The sequence below is a fragment of the Drosophila miranda genome (assembly GCF_003369915.1).
Source record: "Drosophila miranda strain MSH22 chromosome Y unlocalized genomic scaffold, D.miranda_PacBio2.1 Contig_Y1_pilon, whole genome shotgun sequence".
In the NCBI taxonomy this organism is placed as follows: domain Eukaryota; kingdom Metazoa; phylum Arthropoda; class Insecta; order Diptera; family Drosophilidae; genus Drosophila; species Drosophila miranda.
Genome location: NW_022881603.1, coordinates 3,527,365 through 3,544,448, shown reverse-complemented (window position 1 = coordinate 3,544,448; position 17,084 = coordinate 3,527,365). Strand labels below are relative to the sequence as shown.

The 17,084-nt window shown below is 52.3% G+C and overlaps 3 protein-coding genes and 3 pseudogenes across 3 annotated transcripts; 2 read left to right on the top strand and 4 right to left on the bottom strand.

Annotated features, from left to right (window-relative positions):
* Positions 1–539: 539 nt before the first annotated feature.
* On the top strand, positions 540–3,144 carry LOC117190919 (polypeptide N-acetylgalactosaminyltransferase 3-like). The gene is made up of 5 exons (XM_033395922.1): positions 540–672; positions 762–924; positions 984–1,150; positions 1,215–2,473; positions 2,535–3,144. The coding sequence occupies exons 1-5, from the start codon at positions 555–557 to the stop codon at positions 2,694–2,696; spliced, it is 1,869 nt and encodes a 622-aa protein (XP_033251813.1). The 5' UTR covers positions 540–554; the 3' UTR covers positions 2,697–3,144.
* Positions 3,145–3,198: 54 nt separating this feature from the next.
* On the top strand, positions 3,199–4,326 carry LOC117190920 (annotated as a pseudogene).
* Positions 4,261–6,244, bottom strand: LOC117190922 (annotated as a pseudogene).
* An 82-nt stretch (positions 6,245–6,326) lies between these two features.
* On the bottom strand, positions 6,327–7,636 carry LOC117190921 (protein late bloomer-like). The gene is made up of 5 exons (XM_033395923.1): positions 7,387–7,636; positions 7,158–7,331; positions 6,943–7,098; positions 6,685–6,879; positions 6,327–6,558 (listed from the first exon to the last, which is right to left on the bottom strand). The coding sequence occupies exons 1-5, from the start codon at positions 7,444–7,446 to the stop codon at positions 6,487–6,489; spliced, it is 657 nt and encodes a 218-aa protein (XP_033251814.1). The 5' UTR covers positions 7,447–7,636; the 3' UTR covers positions 6,327–6,486.
* Positions 7,637–8,164: 528 nt separating this feature from the next.
* On the bottom strand, positions 8,165–10,160 carry LOC117191743 (annotated as a pseudogene).
* A 2,520-nt stretch (positions 10,161–12,680) lies between these two features.
* On the bottom strand, positions 12,681–13,957 carry LOC117190204 (proteoglycan 4-like). The gene is made up of 3 exons (XM_033395259.1): positions 13,892–13,957; positions 12,930–13,798; positions 12,681–12,831 (listed from the first exon to the last, which is right to left on the bottom strand). The coding sequence occupies exons 1-3, from the start codon at positions 13,955–13,957 to the stop codon at positions 12,681–12,683; spliced, it is 1,086 nt and encodes a 361-aa protein (XP_033251150.1).
* Between the last annotated feature and the right edge of the window lie 3,127 nt (positions 13,958–17,084).

The window sequence follows — 17,084 nt, the reverse complement described above, 5'->3', positions numbered from 1 at the left end:
AAACATCGTTGCTCTAGCTCTTATAGTCTTTGAGCACTAGGCGCTGAAGGGGACGGACAGACGTGGCTCAATCGACTCGGCTATTGATGCTGATCAAGAATATATATACTTTATGGGGTCGGAAACGATTCCTTCTGGACGTTACACACATCCACTTTTACCACAAATCTAATATACCCCAATACTCATTTTGAGTATCGGGTATAAAAAGTCCATTAGGATGGAGTGCAGCAGACCTCTATGCCACCTCCTCCTCCGGCTGGCATTGCATAATTTCCTTTGGAGCCCACGTCTGGCCATGTTGCAAGTGACTGGCTGTTGTTGTTCCACTCGAGCGGGTCGCCTCGACTTTCGGTTTTCGGTGTTTTGGTGTTCGGTCTTCAAACCACTTTGCATTTCTTCTTGTTTGTTTTGCCATCACCTCGCGTGATTCGAGTTATTGTAAAATGCTAAATTTAATACCATTGTCACATCTTTTTCTATGCCTTTGTGGATCACTTGCCCTCGGATTGCCGCGTATCGAATCGGATCGCATTGGATGGGCTGGTGATTTAATGGGTTTCTTGCAAAGTCATTTGAAACCGCTGCCGAAACGTCGCTCCCTCTGGCCGCATAAAAGTATCGTGGCCCATTATATTGGCAAGGGAGACATCTTCGGCAACATGACTGCAGGTGAGTAGACATCAAGCATCTCTCATCACCAATGTCACAATATGCAGACATAAATAAATAAATGAATGTATAAATCCATTCATTGGCAGACGATTACAACATCAACCAGTTCAAGCCTGTCCCTGGCGAGGGAGCCGACGGGCGACCCGTTGTTGTACCGCCCCGCCACCGCTTTCGCTTCAACAGCTTCAACCTGCTGGCCAGCGATCGTATTCCCCTCAATCGCACTCTCAAGGACTATCGTACCCCGGAGTGAGTGCGACCTGCCCTCAAGGGAATGCTCTCCATCTAAGACAGTACTTTCGTTGTAGATGCCGCGACAAGAAGTATGACAGTGGCTTGCCCAGCACTTCAGTGATCATTGTGTTCCATAACGAGGCCTGGTCCGTCCTGCGGCGCACCATAACCAGCGTCATCAACCGCTCGCCCCGCCATTTGCTCAAGGAAATCATTTTGGTTGACGATGCCAGCGAGCGCTGTAAGCAAGGCTCTTGGTAGTCCAGAAGACCGAATAACACTAGTTTTGGTTTTCTTTTTCGCAGCTTATCTGAAGCGTCAGCTGGAGAGCTATATACGGGTTCTGGCGGTGCCCACTCGGATCTACCGCATGAAAAAGCGCAGCGGTTTGGTTCCCGCTCGCCTCCTAGGTGCCGAACATGCCCGCGGAGATGTACTAACCTTCCTGGATGCCCACTGCGAATGCTCGCGTATCTGGCTGGAGCCCCTGTTGGCGCGCATCAAGGAGGCACGCAATGTGGTCATCTGTCCAGTGATCGACATCATATCCGACGACAACTTCAGCTACACGAAGACGTTTGAGAACCATTGGGGTGGCTTTAACTGGCAGCTGAGCTTCCGCTGGTTCTCTTCGGAGAGGAAACGCCAGACTACGGAAATCACAGCCAAGGACTCCACGGCCCCCATAGCCACTCCTGGCTTGGCTGGCGGTCTGTTCGCCATCGATCGCAACTACTTCTATGAAATGGGATCCTACGACAACAACATGCGTGTTTGGGGCGGAGAAAATGTCGAGATGTCCTTCCGGATCTGGCAATGCGGCGGAAGGGTTGAGATCAGCCCCTGCTCCCACGTGGGTCACGTATTTCGCAGTAGTACGCCCTACACGTTTCCTGGCGGCATGAGCGAGGTGCTCACAGACAATTTGGCTAGGGCTGCCACCGTCTGGATGGACGATTGGCAGTACTTCGTCATGCTGTATACTTCTAGACTATCGCTGAGTGTCAAAGATAAAGTTAACGTGACGGAACGCTTGGCTCTACGGGAGAAGCTGCAGTGCAATTCGTTTGCCTGGTACTTGGAGAACATTTGGCCGGAACACTTCTTCCCAGCACCCGATCGCTTCTTCGGCAAGATAATCTGGCTGGATGGAGAGACGGAGTGCGCCCAGGCCTACAGCAAACACATGAAGAATATTCCGGGACGTGCCCTGTCACGGGAATGGAAGCGGGCCTTCGAGGAGATAGAGAGCAAGTCGGAGGAGTTTATTTCTCTGATCGATCTAGAGCGGGACAAGTGTCTGCGTCCACTGAAGGAGGTTGCGCCGCGTTCCTCTCTGCAACCCGTCACAGTGGGCGACTGCACGTCGCATGCCCAGACCATGGACATGTTCGTGATCACCCCCAAGGGACAGATTATGACCAATGATAACATCTGCCTGGCCTACCGCCCACCCAAACAGGGAGTGATCAAGCTTCTTAAGAACCGCAATGCCACCACCTCAAACGTGATGCTGACTCAGTGCGCCGGTGATGCCAGCCAGCTTTGGAATTACGACATGGATGTGAGTGGGCTAAAGAGAATGAAGCAATGCTGTTTATACCTCCCCTTTCTACTGCCCGCAGACCCAGCAAATCTCACATCGGGACACTAAGCTGTGCCTCACACTCAAGGCGGCTACAAATGCACGACTTCAGAAGCAGGAGAAAGTGGTGCTCTGCATGCAGTGCGACTTCAAGGATATCACACAGAAGTGGGGCTTCATCCCACTGCCATGGCGTTTATAGGACGAGGAATGGAATGGAAGAGCTAGGAATGCCAGGACATGATCCAATTACCCTGCCATCAACTCTTTTAACACAATGTGATATTTATTAAAATTTTTGAACGGGGCGCCACTCGTTGTGTTCTTTATTTAAACATGTAACAAACCAACACAAATAGCCGACATATTCAGATTAATACCAACACCACCACCACCCCTCTCACCCGAACCACGATACAGACCCACAAGAATTGTTTGTGAAACATTTTATGTATCCAAATACGCTCGAGAGTTTGTTTTTCTCTCGAGCCATATTGCGACGCGATAGAACTTTAGATTTACTCGTATTCTATGTCTATGTCATATTTATTAAGCAAGTTTTTAGACAATTTTTAGCTGTACAGAAGTACGGAAGTACTTACTACCATCGAACACTTGTATATGTCACTTGATTAAACCCTCTGATTGTAGAAAGTGTCGCTGCACTTTTTCCTTTACGAGTTTTCGTTCTGGCTTATCGCTTGCCTCTTGTAGAGATTGCAAATTGCTTAAATTCGGCGCATCTGCTAGAGATTACAGCATTCTCGCCATGAACCGCTGCTACAACACAATCAAGCTTTCGGGCCTGCTCGCCAATCTGCTCTATATGGTAAGCCACTGAATCTACACATATTTATTTCTGACTTAGATATTCTCTTCTCCCCCAGCTGCTGGGCATTGGTGTTATGTGCGGGGCAGGACTGGGCCTCCAGGCAGCAGAGCCCAATACGCCGGAGCACACGTACTTCGTAAAAAGCATGGTTCTTGAGGGAACAATCTGCATGATCGTAATGTTCGGCTGCTACGGCCTGATCTGCAATCTCTTGTGTGTCAATCTAATCGTAAGTACCCTTAAGATCCGCCAGAAACCCAACTGAAATAACTTTTCGCCTGCAGTTCACACTGTTTATACTGATTTGCCTGGGTGTGCAGTACCTGCAGCTGCATCACTACAACAATCCGTCGCATATAGCTACCGACAGTGCCTGGCACCAGCTGGAGCTGGCCTGGAGCTAATGCATCAGAACGAGGCCACACAGCACTGTTGCGGCTAGAACAATTCAGACGACTACAGGCAGTTGCATTTGCTGGTACCCGCGAGCTGTTATCAGGCCACTTCCAATGACACCTATCAGCAGAAGCATGTCTATCCGCGCGGCTGCCTGGAGACTTTGAGCAACAGCCAGCGCTATATACAGCATCGCGATAAGCTCTTCATGTGGTCCATAGTTGGCCTTGAGGTGGGCAATTGACTGCAGCTGTCAGACAAATAACCCTGCCTCTGTACTCCTCCCATAGATCTTCATTCTGGTGCAGACAACCGCCCTGAGTGTCGTGCTCTTCAAGCTGCGCGAGCGACAGCGTCTCGGCCGTCACCAAGTGCCGCCTGGTGTTAGACGAGAGCCGCGCTCCAACCATGTAACCGGCTCACGGGCACAGCTGCTGAATGATGCCGATGTCTGATGTTAGATTTTATCAAATGTTTCGTTCATTATGTTTTATTATGTGACTATGTTGCAAATGCTTCTGTACGAGTATAAATAAGTGTGTGTGGATCAGTAGGCATATCGGTGTGTCTTGTTGGTCAGCTCACAGCATATCGTGATGCCCAATATGATGCCCACAAGCTGCAACAGACAGAAAGGGAAGTATTAATTAATAATCGGGGCCGAGAGTATCGTGCAGTGAATACCTCGTAGCCAATGAGTCCACAGTGGGCCCACTTCTCATAGCGGTAGATCTGGAGGAAGGCGCGCTTCACGGCCGCCATGCAGCCCTCGGCATAGGGATGCAGGGCGTGAAGGCCGTCCCTGGTATGGAAACAGCTGGAGGGCACCTTGATGTTCAGGCTCGTGTAGTCACCGAACCCCTTGTTGCCGCAGCACTCGAACTAAATTCATGGAAATTAGACCGTCAGAGGAGTTTTCCCAGAGGGGTATACAATCAACAACTCACCTCTCGCTGCAGCTGCTGAATGGCGCCCTGATGGACTAGCTCATCCATCCACAGGGCCTTGACGTAGACCTCGGTGGCATCCAGCTGCTTGTTCTCGTTGTAGTGGGAGAGCTTCCAGATGTGCGACACAATCAGGATTCCCAACAGAGTCAGGTGCTAAAACTTGTTTCCCTTGCAGTTGACTTTTTGTATTGAACCCTAGGACAGCTGATACTCACCACCACCAGGATCTTGATGGAGCCCAGGAAAGCGCCGAGGCATCCAATAAAGGCTGCCAAAATCATAGTCCCCGCCATGCCCAGCTGCACGAACTTTTGCAGGTGCTCGGCGGAGCACTCGTCATACCTATCCAGCTCGTAGACACCGGCGGGCGGCCAGGATGCCGATGATCTAGATGATGATTAAAAATAAATATATATGCACATTAAATATTTGTTAATGGGCCGTGAAATGGCCAAACAAAATACAACAAAAATCTTTAGAGACAGAAGTTCGCTATGTAGGCGAAGTCATCGGAGCGCAAGAGAAGCAAAAATACAAAATAAACAAAATATTGGCATAAAAATAAATTGAATTACTTTGGGCTTTATTTTTTAATGGCATATACACAGATCTCTCTCCGATTTCTTTAGTTTCAAATGTGCCAAAAGAACCACAAGCGCAAAATGAGGAAAAATGAACGCCAAGTGACATGTTGTCTGGCAGAAATGGAAAATTCGGAATGGAGTGGGATTTGTTTGCTGCCAAATTGGCCATCTACACAGGCAGCCGCAGCCCAAAACGAAAAAAATTACATTCGACAATGAAAAATGCCACAGAAATGTAAGAGATTAAATGATTTCGCTTTGACGGTCGACGGCCGAGATGAACTCGAATACAATATAATCCATTACTCATACGCCGTGTGAGTCAATGAGCGGAACATAGTACATATTTATTCTCAATGAAATGATTTACTACAAGCCACTGCTTAGCACTTAATTTATGTATTTCAATTGTTTGCAGACGAATATTTGTGATCGTAAATAACTCATGCGCCGTGTGGAGCGACGAAACTCTTACCAAAGTAATCGTATTAAAGACCACCGCAGTCCATTGCTGGCACACGCGAATGGTTGGCATTCTGACACCTCTTTATTACCAATATATCACCCTCGTACGAGCTATAATAATTATATTTTCAACACTGTGAAGGCACAACACTGCGACTCCAGCTATACACGCTTTTCTCTCGGAGGAAATTCGTTTTCCACTCGCGTCCGACTGTTTCCGACGCGCGCCGCTTGTGACCCAAACTGTTAATGCCTTCGGCTGCCGCGAATAGAACTCGTTCAGGCCAAAGCAAAATAAAGCCAAAACCCAAAAAACGATCACTAAGAAGCAGCGAAATGTTTACAAATCCGCTGAGTGGCTGTCCGTGCCGTGTCCGCGTCCGGGTTCGGGTTCGTCTTGGTCTCCGCCTCGGTATTTTGTGTGTGCCGGTCGTTACTCGTAGAGTCCGGCGCTCATCTTCTTTCCCGCCGCGTCCCGACGAGTGGCCGAGATTTATATTTTTATATGCGTCTTTATAGGCAGACATATACTCGTACTCGTACATCTATGTACTTAGTCGCATCTCTGATATTACGCATATAGTTGGCAAAAATAAAATTAATCGAATATTTCTGGTATGTTCTTATTATTTATTCTACGTATTTGCTGCCTATTCCAGATCCACGGGGGGTGGCTGGCGTACATAAGTGTTTGTTACGGGTTTGTTTGCTTCCATCGGTCCCAGGCCATGGTTGGGGCAGGTGCATCGCCATTCGGGAAACCTGTTAGAATCTCTCGCGCCGCAATTTGTTGTGCACCGTGATGCCCAAGTGTGTAGCGGCTCCCAGGGCGGCGAACTGTGTGATGGTATTGGAAAATTTTATTAGAAAACCCATCTATATCTGGTGTGGAAGCTATTTCCGGCCCGCCATTGACTTGCTAAGCCCCATGTAATTTATAATCGAGGCTGACAAGAGACTCACCTCTACCACCAACAGCAGCCACTTGATGACGAGACCGATGGCCACGTTGTCGTTGGCATGAGCCTGGACAGCCGCCAGACAGCCCTCGGTGAAGAGGTTGTCCTGCTGCCTGTCGAAGTTCCTGTAGCAGTTCGTGGGTATTCCCCTGCTGAGCAGTATGTAATCATGGGCACCGACCTGACCACAGCACGAGTACTGAAAGGGAATCCAATTCCATTTCATGCGTGAGTTCGTTTAGGGACACTTCTCCTCACTCACCTTCTGCTCGATGAGGGAGAGGCGCTCGACATTGGTTCTGGGATCTGACCAGAGGGCCAGGAACTCGCTCCGCGACCTCTCCACATAGTTCGTTGAGTGGGCTGCAGCAATGATGTAGATCTGCAGGCAGAGCAGGATCAAGAGGCAGATCACATACTGGGAGCAAGGGAAAGATAATGTCAGATGTGGTCATTGCTTAAGGAGCCTTTATTTACAGTCCAAACGAGTCCCAGGGAGACCCGGGCCGCGGCAAAGCAGCCAAGGAACGAGGTCAGTATGACGAAGGAGCCCACAAAGATCTGGATGACGATGGCAATGTGCTCGAAGGTGCCTGGCGTGGAGCTGTTCAGCTCATACACAGACAGCGCAATCAGTGTCACGCCAATTAGCTGTCAAAATAAACGCCGTTTCGAAGGAGCCCTCTCAGATATTATGCATACGCACCGATAGCAGGACATTGAGAATGATGAGAAGTGTTTTCAGAAACGACACGCGACAGGCCATGTTGCAAGACGCTCCAGAAGGATAAACAATCAATAAACGCACCAATTACTTATCGCTTTATCCGTCCTTCCTGTCCTCTTTCGTTTTTCCGATGCGCAGTTACCTAGAAGCGGTGACCAGCGGAGACACGACCAGGCAATGCTCAGCTGAACGAAAGCCCTTTTCCTATAGACGTTGACGTTCGACTGAATGGGACGCATTCTATTCGAAATTATGGCGCCCCCCGAGGGCCAGTTGGTGGATTCCACCGCTCGTATAAAATCAACGAATCCCATGGCTGTTCTTGTTGCTGCTATTATTGTTATTGTCGGGTGCTTTATGCGCGGTGGTGGTGGTGTGGGTGGGGGTTGCGGTGCTTCTGTCATAGATTTTTGGGTGGTATGATGTCACAGTGCTTCGAAAGCTTTCTTCCGCAACGCACCTAAGGAGTATTGAGGCGCAAAAGCTTTCTCATATGTATCGGAGAGGGGATACGGAAGCGGATTTCAGGACATCTTTGTAGGATTTATAGCCATTTCCCGACGCCCATTTACCTAATTATTATGCAAACTCTGGCCTTGGCATTCCCAGCAACAAGTTATCTGTCTCTGGCCAAAAATTTCGGCATTTAAAGCTCACTGGGGCCTCACGTCGTATGCTTAATGTTTCCATCAAGTTACGAAAACAAACAAACGCCAAGCGATGAAACGTTTTCAAACAGACACAGACACATTTATTTCGATAATTATAATGGATAATTGGACTATATGATGTACTTAATTAGAGGAAAGGTTTAGGTACGAGTAAATAATGAATGACTTTGGTTTTTGTTGTTTTTATGTTTGTAATGAAATGCCTAGGCGGGAAATACTTGAGAGACCCAAAGTACGAAGCATTTGTACTGTGGGATCAGGTCGATTCTGAGCCATCCTAGAACTGCAGGCGGCGCTGCTTGTTGCGGAAGCTAATGGCTAGAAAGACGGCCGGGACAAAGCAGAGCAACTGCAAACGAAATTAAAAGACGAAACCGGTTAGATATGATTTTTAGGAGGCAAAAGAGAGATGTAGGCCCACCTCGAATCCAACCAGAACCCAGGACACAATGATGGAGCGCTGCTTGTCGCTCTCATAGAAACTCTGCACCTTCTCGATGCAGCCCTCCAGAAAGAGGTGGTCGGTGGTCTGCTGAAGATCGGCATAGCAGCTGGGCGGGATAAGCTGGTTAAGATGCACATAGTCCTGGGCGCTGCTCTTGCCGCAGCACTCGTGCTTCTGCTGCAGTGCGTCCATGTTGTTGGCATGCCAAGCCACCTCCACCGTCTCCTGTCCGCCTTGCACCTCGTACTGATGCAAAAGCATGCAGGTGCTCACGATCTGCGGTATGGCCAGTACCAGCAGGAACACGGCACTCTGGGGATTGAAATGAAAATGAATCCTTATTAAGAGACTTCCTGTTGAGATTATTCTGAGCCCCTTACCGTTGCAGTCAGGGCCACCGACTCTCGGATGACCGTCACGATGCCCAGCATGGCGAACAGGAGGATGAGCGAGCAGGCCACATAGGCGGCGATGACGAACTCCTCGCTCTCGGTGTCCGCATTGTAAGCGATCTATCCAATGGAGCCCAATGCCAGAAGCTGAAATAAATTACGGGATGATGCCCTTCAGTGGCAATCTATTTGTATGACAATTAACACCAGCAACAAAGGGCATCCAGCCATCCCGTCCATTATTTATCGCTTGGGGAAGTTCGCCTGACTGGTCTGTGATAAAGATTTCCCCGCGCTATTGATTTCTCTGCTTCCCTGTTTCCCTTCTCTGTTGCCATTTCGGGGTGGCCAACCAGAGTGCGGGGTTATCCGAGTATGTACATACATACACATGTACATTGGCATGACATCATCATCCTGCGGGAACGGAATTGGAACAATTGAAGGCTCTGGCTGGGTCCGTCTGGGAATGGCGTAAACCGTAAACAAGTTCTCCATGGCAACCGCAGGGAGGGCGGCGGAGAAGGCAGGGTGGTCAGGGTAGTCAGTCGGCTGCCACCTTGAGGCCATCATTCAGGTGTGCTCGCGACTGACAAACACGACAGAAATCGGTTAAAAATACACCCAAAGTAGAATGAAAACATTCAGCTTAGTATATGCTCTGAAGCTCTCCTCCGCCGAACACTAGTCCGTACATATAGGAATAATTTTTGAAAATAATTCATTTTGAGGCTGTTTTTGTTGGACTTTTGAAGTGCGTTCACTTGTCCCCCATGACATCATGCTAATTTCCTTGCTCAAATGTAATACTCATACATACATATATCATATATACTCGTATGTACTTGCGCTATACTTGACTCTGTTGCTGCTGTTATGGCTAATTGGTATTCCTTATAGGCAATGATGACTTACCCCTAAAATGGCATTCAGTATAATGGAGGTGATCTTAACGCTGGTCGTGGCACAGCCCATGTTTGCAAAATTCGCTCAAGAAAGACCTTCTTGAGACCGTCTCTTCACCTTGCTGTTGTTGTTTGTTTCTCTCCCCCTCTCTTGCTGTTTGTTTATTTACTTTCACGTTTTTCTTTTGGCTTCTTTTGGTAACGATCCGTTCTTTTCCCGTCTGATGCAGCTGGGCTGGCTCAGCGGTCGGTAGGCTCGCTGCAACAATATTTGTATGTTGCCCCGACGACAAGTAAGAAGGCACGGGTTGGGTCTTGTACTGGTACGCTAATATGCTTTATTGGTATCTTAAGTCTTACGCTATTCCGACTCCGGTGCGGGTTCTCCTCGTGGTTCTCCTCTGTGGTTCAATGAGCGTGTCGCTCCCTGGGCCCCCCACGGCGTCGCCGATCGTGGCACCGCCGGCTCTACTGACTGGGGCTAGCGATTCTTGGCACGTGGCCCAAATCCCCCTCTCAGTCAGGCGCCTGACGCGTTCGCTCTCACTCGACTCACTTGGCCTTGCGGCCCGAGGGTGCCTCACTCCTGGTGGGATGCGCGTCAAGCGTGGCACCGTTGGTTCAAGGGATTGGGGTCTTTGGCTCTTGGCTGCACGCTTGAGTCCGCCTCTCAATCCTCACACAACGTGTTCGCTTTCTAACGCTCTTTTCCCTTCGCTCGGTCTCACTCTTCTGGCTCACTGTTCACTTCACTCTTGCTAGCTCCGTTGGCTGACTGTCCACGTTCCTGGTCGCGGCCCTCCTCTTATAGGCTCGCTTCTGCGTCGGCGCCGCCGATGCCGCCTGGCGCTAACGGCACTTTCCGCCATGCGGTGCCCGTATTTTTCCATCGGCGTTCCTTCATTCCCTTGTCGCTTTCCAACGGGACCTGGCTGGTGGCGTGATCTCATGACCATATTTGGTCATGCGCTGGGCCACTGCCGGCCCGATCCCGTCATCCCGCGGCTCTCTCTCCAGGGGTCCTCCCCTCTCATCTTGGATCCCCGGGAGAGCTCTCCTCGGGAATTCGCCGCCTCCGGATATCCCCGGATAACGGCCGTTAGCGCTTAACCCTGCACTGCCCCCTACGTGTGGGAATACCTTTCCTCACACTTCCCCCTTTCTTTTATTGGCGGAAAACCCCGGTTTTCCGCGTCCCAGGTTTGGGATGCTTCAAAAGCCCCGCGCGACCGGCGCGCGCGTGCTTTGTTCTCGACCCGGGTGCCCCCTGGCGCCCTCTTTCGGCCTCACGCCTTGCGGTGTTGCCGTACCTCTCCGATGAGCGCGATCGATTCGATTCCCCTTACCGATAGTTCGCATAGGAGCTTCTTTTGCCCCGCCCGATATAGGGTACGGTCGCTATTCTGACCTACTCGATATGACACAGCGTTGCCCTTACGCTCCACTCGATACAGCGTAGGGTCGTTTCTGTGCTCTACTCGATATGTCGCAGCGTGCGTATTCTACTTCCGGATCGCGAATTCCTCAATGGAATGGAAACGTACTATTTTCTCGCGATGCCGGGTGTTTTCTTTGTTTACCTTGTGCGCGTCTGGTTTTCCCTACTACCCTTCGCTTGGCCGCCTGCTTTCCGCCGGCCCTCTGGAGGCTTCGGGTAAGTTTTCCTCCCGCTTTGACGCCTTCCGACGCCTTCATTCAAGCTCCCCCGATTCCCCGCTGTTCCTCTGCTGCAAGGTAAGACCATGTTTTTTTTTCTTCTTAAAACACCCCTTTTTTTTGTTTTTTTTTTTCTTTTACTTGTTCTTGTTTTCAGTTACTTTCTTCTCCATTCTTCTTCTCTACTCTTCTTTTCTCCTTAATACCTAGCCCGGAATACCTCCTGCCGGTCGGTGGACACCAATAGCCGGTACCGGACGCCCCCGTCGTTGACCAGACGCTTCACCTTCCTTGCGGTTGGCTTTATCCGCGCGAGATAGCGCGTGACGACGGCCGGCCACTCCTCGCGGTTGACGGCCCGCCACCGTGAGTTGTCCGCCGACCTCGTCTGGGGCCACGATGCCTGGCGCTGGAGCTCGGGCCGGCGCGCCTCCGCCCGCTCCCCTGGGCACGACGACTGTCGGCCCAGCTTCGGACGCTCGCCCTGGCCGGGTTCCGGCCATCGCCAAGTACCTCTCTCCCATGGCTCAGGTGAGTGTTGTTCCGCGGCCTCGTCCTTCTTCGCTTCCGCCGTTGCTCTTGCGCCGTCATCCGCTTCGCCGTCGGCCGCCACCTCGGCTTCGGGCGCCGCCGCTGGGCCCTCCGCCGTCAGTGATGTTGGCGTGTTCGTCGTGCCCTCCGTCTCGACCTCTGCCGTCCTCCCGGGCGCCTCCTCGGGCACCTCTTCGGCGGTGGGTGCCACCGCTGGGCCTGTCGACTCCTGTGGCCCTGTGGTCCCGCGCGTGGTGCCTCCTCCCACAGTCGAGCCTCCCTCGCTTCTTGCCCGGGCTGCTGGGGCGCGGGCCCAGAGGCCCACGATATGTGCAGCGTTTGCACGTGCCACATCATGCCGTCTCGCACCGCGGAGCGCACCTCCTGCGAGACGAACGGCCCGATGGCGGCTCCCTGTGGCCCGTGGCAGTGCTGCTGCTGCTGCTGCTGATGATGATGCTGCTGCTGATGCTGCTGCTGCTGACGCTGCTGCTGCTGCTGCTGATGCTGATGCTGATGCTGCTGTTGCTGATGCTGCTGCTGCTGACGCTGCTGCTGCTGACCCCCTTGACCGCGCGCGTTGTCAGCCGGCGGCCGACGCCGGAACAGCTCTTCCTCTGCCCCCGGTGACGGTGGGGCCTGCGGCCGTGGCTCCTCCTCGGACTCGACGTGTTCAGGGGGTGGCTGCCAGAGCTCCTCCTCCTCCACCTCGGCTCGTTGTAGCCTCTCCTGCCACTCCTCTTCGGGCGACTGGACTCGAGCCGCCTTCGGCGCTGGTGGGCACTCCGCCTCCTCCTAGTCGCTGGAGATCACCGCCAGCCCGCCTGCCGCGCCCTCCGCCCGCGTCGCCCTTGCCTTCTCCACTTCCGCCCGCAGACGCGCCGTCTCCCTTTGCTCCGCTGCGTCGACCCGGCTAATACACCGCCATTGGTGCGCGACGTCTCGCTCGTGGCGCTCCGCCACCGCTTCTTGCGCCGCCTTTTCAGCCTCCTGCGTGGCCTTCAGCCTCTTTCCCAGCGTGAAGGCGTCCTCCCATACACGCCGTTGCCTCCGCTCCTCCGCCGCCGCGGCCAGCGCGAACCGCCGGTGCCATTCCGCGAGGCGTCGTGCCTCAGCGGCCGCGTTATCTTCCGCGATGTCGGCCTGCGTTGCCTGCGGCTCTTTGACCGCGGTCTCGGTCGGCGTTGTCTGCGGCTCTTTGACCGCGGTTTCGGCCGGCGTTGGCTGCGGCTCCTCGACCTGTGGGTCTGTCGGCCGCTGTTCCCCTCGCCCCTCGCCCTGCCGACGACTCCTCTTCCTTGGCCGTACGCGTCGAACGCGTGGACGCCCGCTTCGAGGCCCGCTCACTGGGCTCCTCCTTCCGCGTCTCCGTGCGCCCCTCCTTCCTCCCTCAGGCCACTCCTCGCGCTTGCTGGGGTGGGGCTTCTCGCGCTTTTCAGTGCGGGGCTCTTCGTGCTTGCTGCTCCGGGGCTCCTCGCGCCTGCTGGTCCGGGGCTCCTCGCGCTTGCCGGTGCGGGACTCCTCGCGTCTGCTGGTCCGGGGCTCCTCGCGCCTGCTGGTCCGGGGCTCCTCGCGCTTGCCGGTGCGGGACTCCTCGTGCTTGCTGGTCCGGGGCTCCTCGCGCCTGCTGGTCCGGGACTCCTCGCGCTTGCCGGTGCGGGACTCCTCGCGTCTGCTGGTACGGTGCTCCTCGCGCTTGCCGGTGTGGGGCTCCTCGCGCTTGCTGGTGCGGGGCCCCTCGCGCTTGCTGGTGCGGGGCTCCTTGCTACTGCTGGTCCGGGGCTCCTCGCGCTTGGTGTGGGGCTCCTCGCGTCTGCTGGTCCGGGGCTCCTCGCGCTTCGCCTCGCGTGCGCGTTCTCTCCGTGGCGCCGGCTCCCAGCTCACCAATTCTAGGTCACTTTCCGTCTCGGTGTACCCCGGCGATACCACGGGGGACACCGTCGGTCCCATGGATCCCGCGGTTGACACTAGCGGTGAGGCCAACAACTGAAGCTCCGGGGACCTACTCCTACTCGCCCTTTGCTAATCGCGCTCGACCTGGTACGCCTGCCGCCGACTTTGTGTATCACCCATAGCCTGATACCCGCGGCGAATCCATTTTCGCTTCTCCGTTATGTACCTTATTAAGTGCTGCTGACGTGACGTGACGGTGCTCACCGTTCCCTGTAACGGTGCCTTACATGGGCCCGTGGGACGGCTCTCTCTCGTCTTCCAGCTGGCTCTCTCGCTCGCTCCCGTTTTGAAAGTTATCCGCGCCTCTCGCCGCGTTAACCCTAGGGTGCCCCCTGGTTTTGTTAGCTTTCCTTCGGTTCCCACTTTTCTTCCTTTTCCCTTTTTTTTTTTTTATTGGCCCTTTCTACTTCCAGGTCTGACGACGTGTTGCCTGGCTTCGCCTTGGATCTGGTAAGCCTCCCGAGTTCTTGGGTTCCTCATCTCACCTTGCCTTTCTTCCAGCCCGTCCTTGGGTTCCAGTCCAGGGTGCTGACCGATCTCCCAGCTCGTGAACAATAGGTCCTCCGACCTTTCGCCCGTGCTGCCAAACATCGGCCCGCCCCCCGTGGCCAGCTCCGCCCGTCTCTGGATCGGCTTAGACGCGGATGTCACCCCCGTGCAGCGCCTCGGACCCAGGGATCATCCGATTCCCCAGCCGGTAGACCGCGCACGGGCGGCATCCGCTTTTGTCCCGCCATCCCCGACGTTAGCAGCTGGCTTCGATGCCCTGGACCCGGACCCGCACTTCTGCTCATCTCGGAACCCCCTTCTCGGGCGCCCCCTCGTCCGTCGACGCACCACGCAACCCGCCCCCCCTGGGATAGTGGTAACCCGGGTATCTTCTACCTTCTTTGCCTTTGATCCGTTCCTATTGGCTGACGAGCTAATCCTCCTTTTTATACCCGATACTCAAAATGAGTATTGGGGTATATTAGATTTGTGGTAAAAGTGGATGTGTGTAACGTCCAGAAAGAATCGTTTCCGACCCCATAAAGTATATATATTCTTGATCAGCATCAATAGCCGAGTCGATTGAGCCCTGTCTGTCTGTCCGTCTGTCCGTCCGTCCGTCCGTCCGTCCGTCCGTCCGTCCGTCCCCTTCAGCGCCTAGTGCTCAAAGACTATAAGAGCTAGAGCAACGATGTTTCGGATACAGACTTCTGTGATAGACTTATCTAAAGACTTCTTCCCTGCTTTTCCAAACGTCTAACTAGTTGGGCTACGGACTCCATTACTGTAGGGTATTTAATCGCCTACTAAGCTCTACGTCTTCAGCCGTGGCTTGTCGATCGCTGCTAGCAACTTCTCAACAATAACTCCTATGCGACTGATTTGCAAAATTTAGCTGACTGTGAAGCTCGTTATTCTGGCCCAGATGCTGCAGCAACCGTAGTTTGAGAATAAAAGCGGACCAACGTATATGCTTCTCTTTTCAAGCTCACTACATAGTATCTAGTTTGCCAGAAAAATCGAAAGTGTTTTTGATGTGTGTTCCTGCGATATTGTTGACCACATCGAGATGCGGTTCTACCAATTATTTTGGGTCCCATTGTTGGGCGCCACTAACCTTATAATAATGGAATTAATAATTACTTATAACTGTAACGAACTTGGCAGGTGTCGGGGAGTGAGAGAAGGGGGCACGCAGATATTCCCGGCTGGGAGGCTCGTCGGCTAGTTGGGGTGGTGATCTTGCCCTCCTCTCACTTAATGCCTATTCTCATTATTACAAGGTTATAATCTGTGCGTGCTACGACGAGAGTTAATTTGGACCTAAAATTCGACTGAACACATAATTGGCTCTTTCTTCTACCTGTTCCCGAACGCTTTTCCTCGCCTCCGATCTCGTTGAAGCGGATTGACCCTCCCTTCCTTGGCCATCCCTAGGTCGCAATTTTCACGGAATGACCCCTCTGCGTTCTCATGGGGCTCTCAGGGGCATCTGGCTAGCCGAAGGCAAACAAAAACTATATTCTAGAACATTATAAAATTTATTGAACCCTACATAAACAAATTTCTAAACTAAAACTAAACCTAACCCAAAAATAGGTACGCATAAAACAGATAAAATAGATGGAATTTCAAAATGACTTAATAATAGTGATAAACGAAATGAATAATTATTTCACATATAAAAAGATTAACAACGGCCAAACCGAAAGGGGGGAAGAAATAGAAACAGTAAGGGGGGAAGCATATAAAGTATTTGTCCCTCTCCTCTTTACTTTTTCAGTGGGACTCGAGTCAAATCGTTCGAGTTGAGTCTTTCACTTTTCTCTTTCACACTCACCCGCAGATCCGCATGTCCACCGACGAAAGCGCTTTCCGGAGGAGAATCGGACCTGGAACGAGAACTCCGATAGGGAGTGGCATAAAGCACAACAAAAACTCACTCACAAATTCCCCACTTTCCTCTCTCCACACTTACTTTGAGCGACTCATTACATTAAAAAAAAACTTTCTCGCCCCTTTTCTTTTTCTCGTTCGCGCCGCCCCTTGCCGACTGCCGATGTCTTTCTCAAAAAAAAAACTAACAAAAAAAAATTATTTAAATTAACATAAAACACTCGACAATACACATATTAATTCTTTTCAAATTTCTGCCTTCCCGATCTCTTCCCGACCTTCCCGACCTTCCGCAATCGGGCTGTTTTCGTCGACCACTCGCGCCGCCACTCGAAATCTCAGACTGTTCTTGATTGCGCTCAGTCTGCGCTATGTAGCCCTTCCTTGGCTCGCTCTCCAACCAGAAGATGGAGTTTTTTTTCTTCCAAAAACCACTCAACTCCCGCTAGCGTCGTTGGTGCCCGGGTACTTGGGCCTGTAAATTTTCCACCGCAGCTTCGGCTGCTCCTCTGGACCTCTTTTGCGTCCCTCGGTCTCTCGATCTACTCGACGCCTCGGCGTCTTTGGATCCGTGAAGCTGAACCGGGTCGGTATTGTAATGTAAATGCGGCGACACGGCGTTCCTCTTCTGCCGTATAAACTGCGCCAATAGCCGGTCCTATGTGGATGAAATCATCTAACTAGTTTGAACAATTACTTTCTCCCCTTCTCCATCTTACCTAGCTTGGAAAAACTAACG

Excerpts from the sequence above, each read along its gene's own strand:
- LOC117190919 (XM_033395922.1), top strand. The coding sequence starts at position 555 with ATGGGTTTCTTGCAAAGTCATTTGAAACCGCTGCCGAAACGTCGCTCC. Across the intron at positions 673-761 it reads CTTCGGCAACATGACTGCAG|ACGATTACAACATCAACCAG; the intron begins GTGAGTAGACAT and ends ATTCATTGGCAG. Across the intron at positions 2,474-2,534 it reads TTTGGAATTACGACATGGAT|ACCCAGCAAATCTCACATCG; the intron begins GTGAGTGGGCTA and ends TACTGCCCGCAG.
- LOC117190921 (XM_033395923.1), bottom strand. The coding sequence starts at position 7,446 with ATGGCCTGTCGCGTGTCGTTTCTGAAAACACTTCTCATCATTCTCAAT. Across the intron at positions 7,332-7,386 it reads TTCTCAATGTCCTGCTATCG|CTAATTGGCGTGACACTGAT; the intron begins GTGCGTATGCAT and ends TTATTTTGACAG. Across the intron at positions 6,880-6,942 it reads TCTCCCTCATCGAGCAGAAG|TACTCGTGCTGTGGTCAGGT; the intron begins GTGAGTGAGGAG and ends ATTCCCTTTCAG.
- LOC117190204 (XM_033395259.1), bottom strand. The coding sequence starts at position 13,957 with ATGGGACCGACGGTGTCCCCCGTGGTATCGCCGGGGTACACCGAGACG. Across the intron at positions 13,799-13,891 it reads CGGAAAGTGACCTAGAATTG|CGCGAGGAGCCCCGGACCAG; the intron begins GTGAGCTGGGAG and ends CCCCACACCAAG. Across the intron at positions 12,832-12,929 it reads GACGTCGCGCACCAATGGCG|GCGGGCTGGCGGTGATCTCC; the intron begins GTGTATTAGCCG and ends AGGGCGCGGCAG.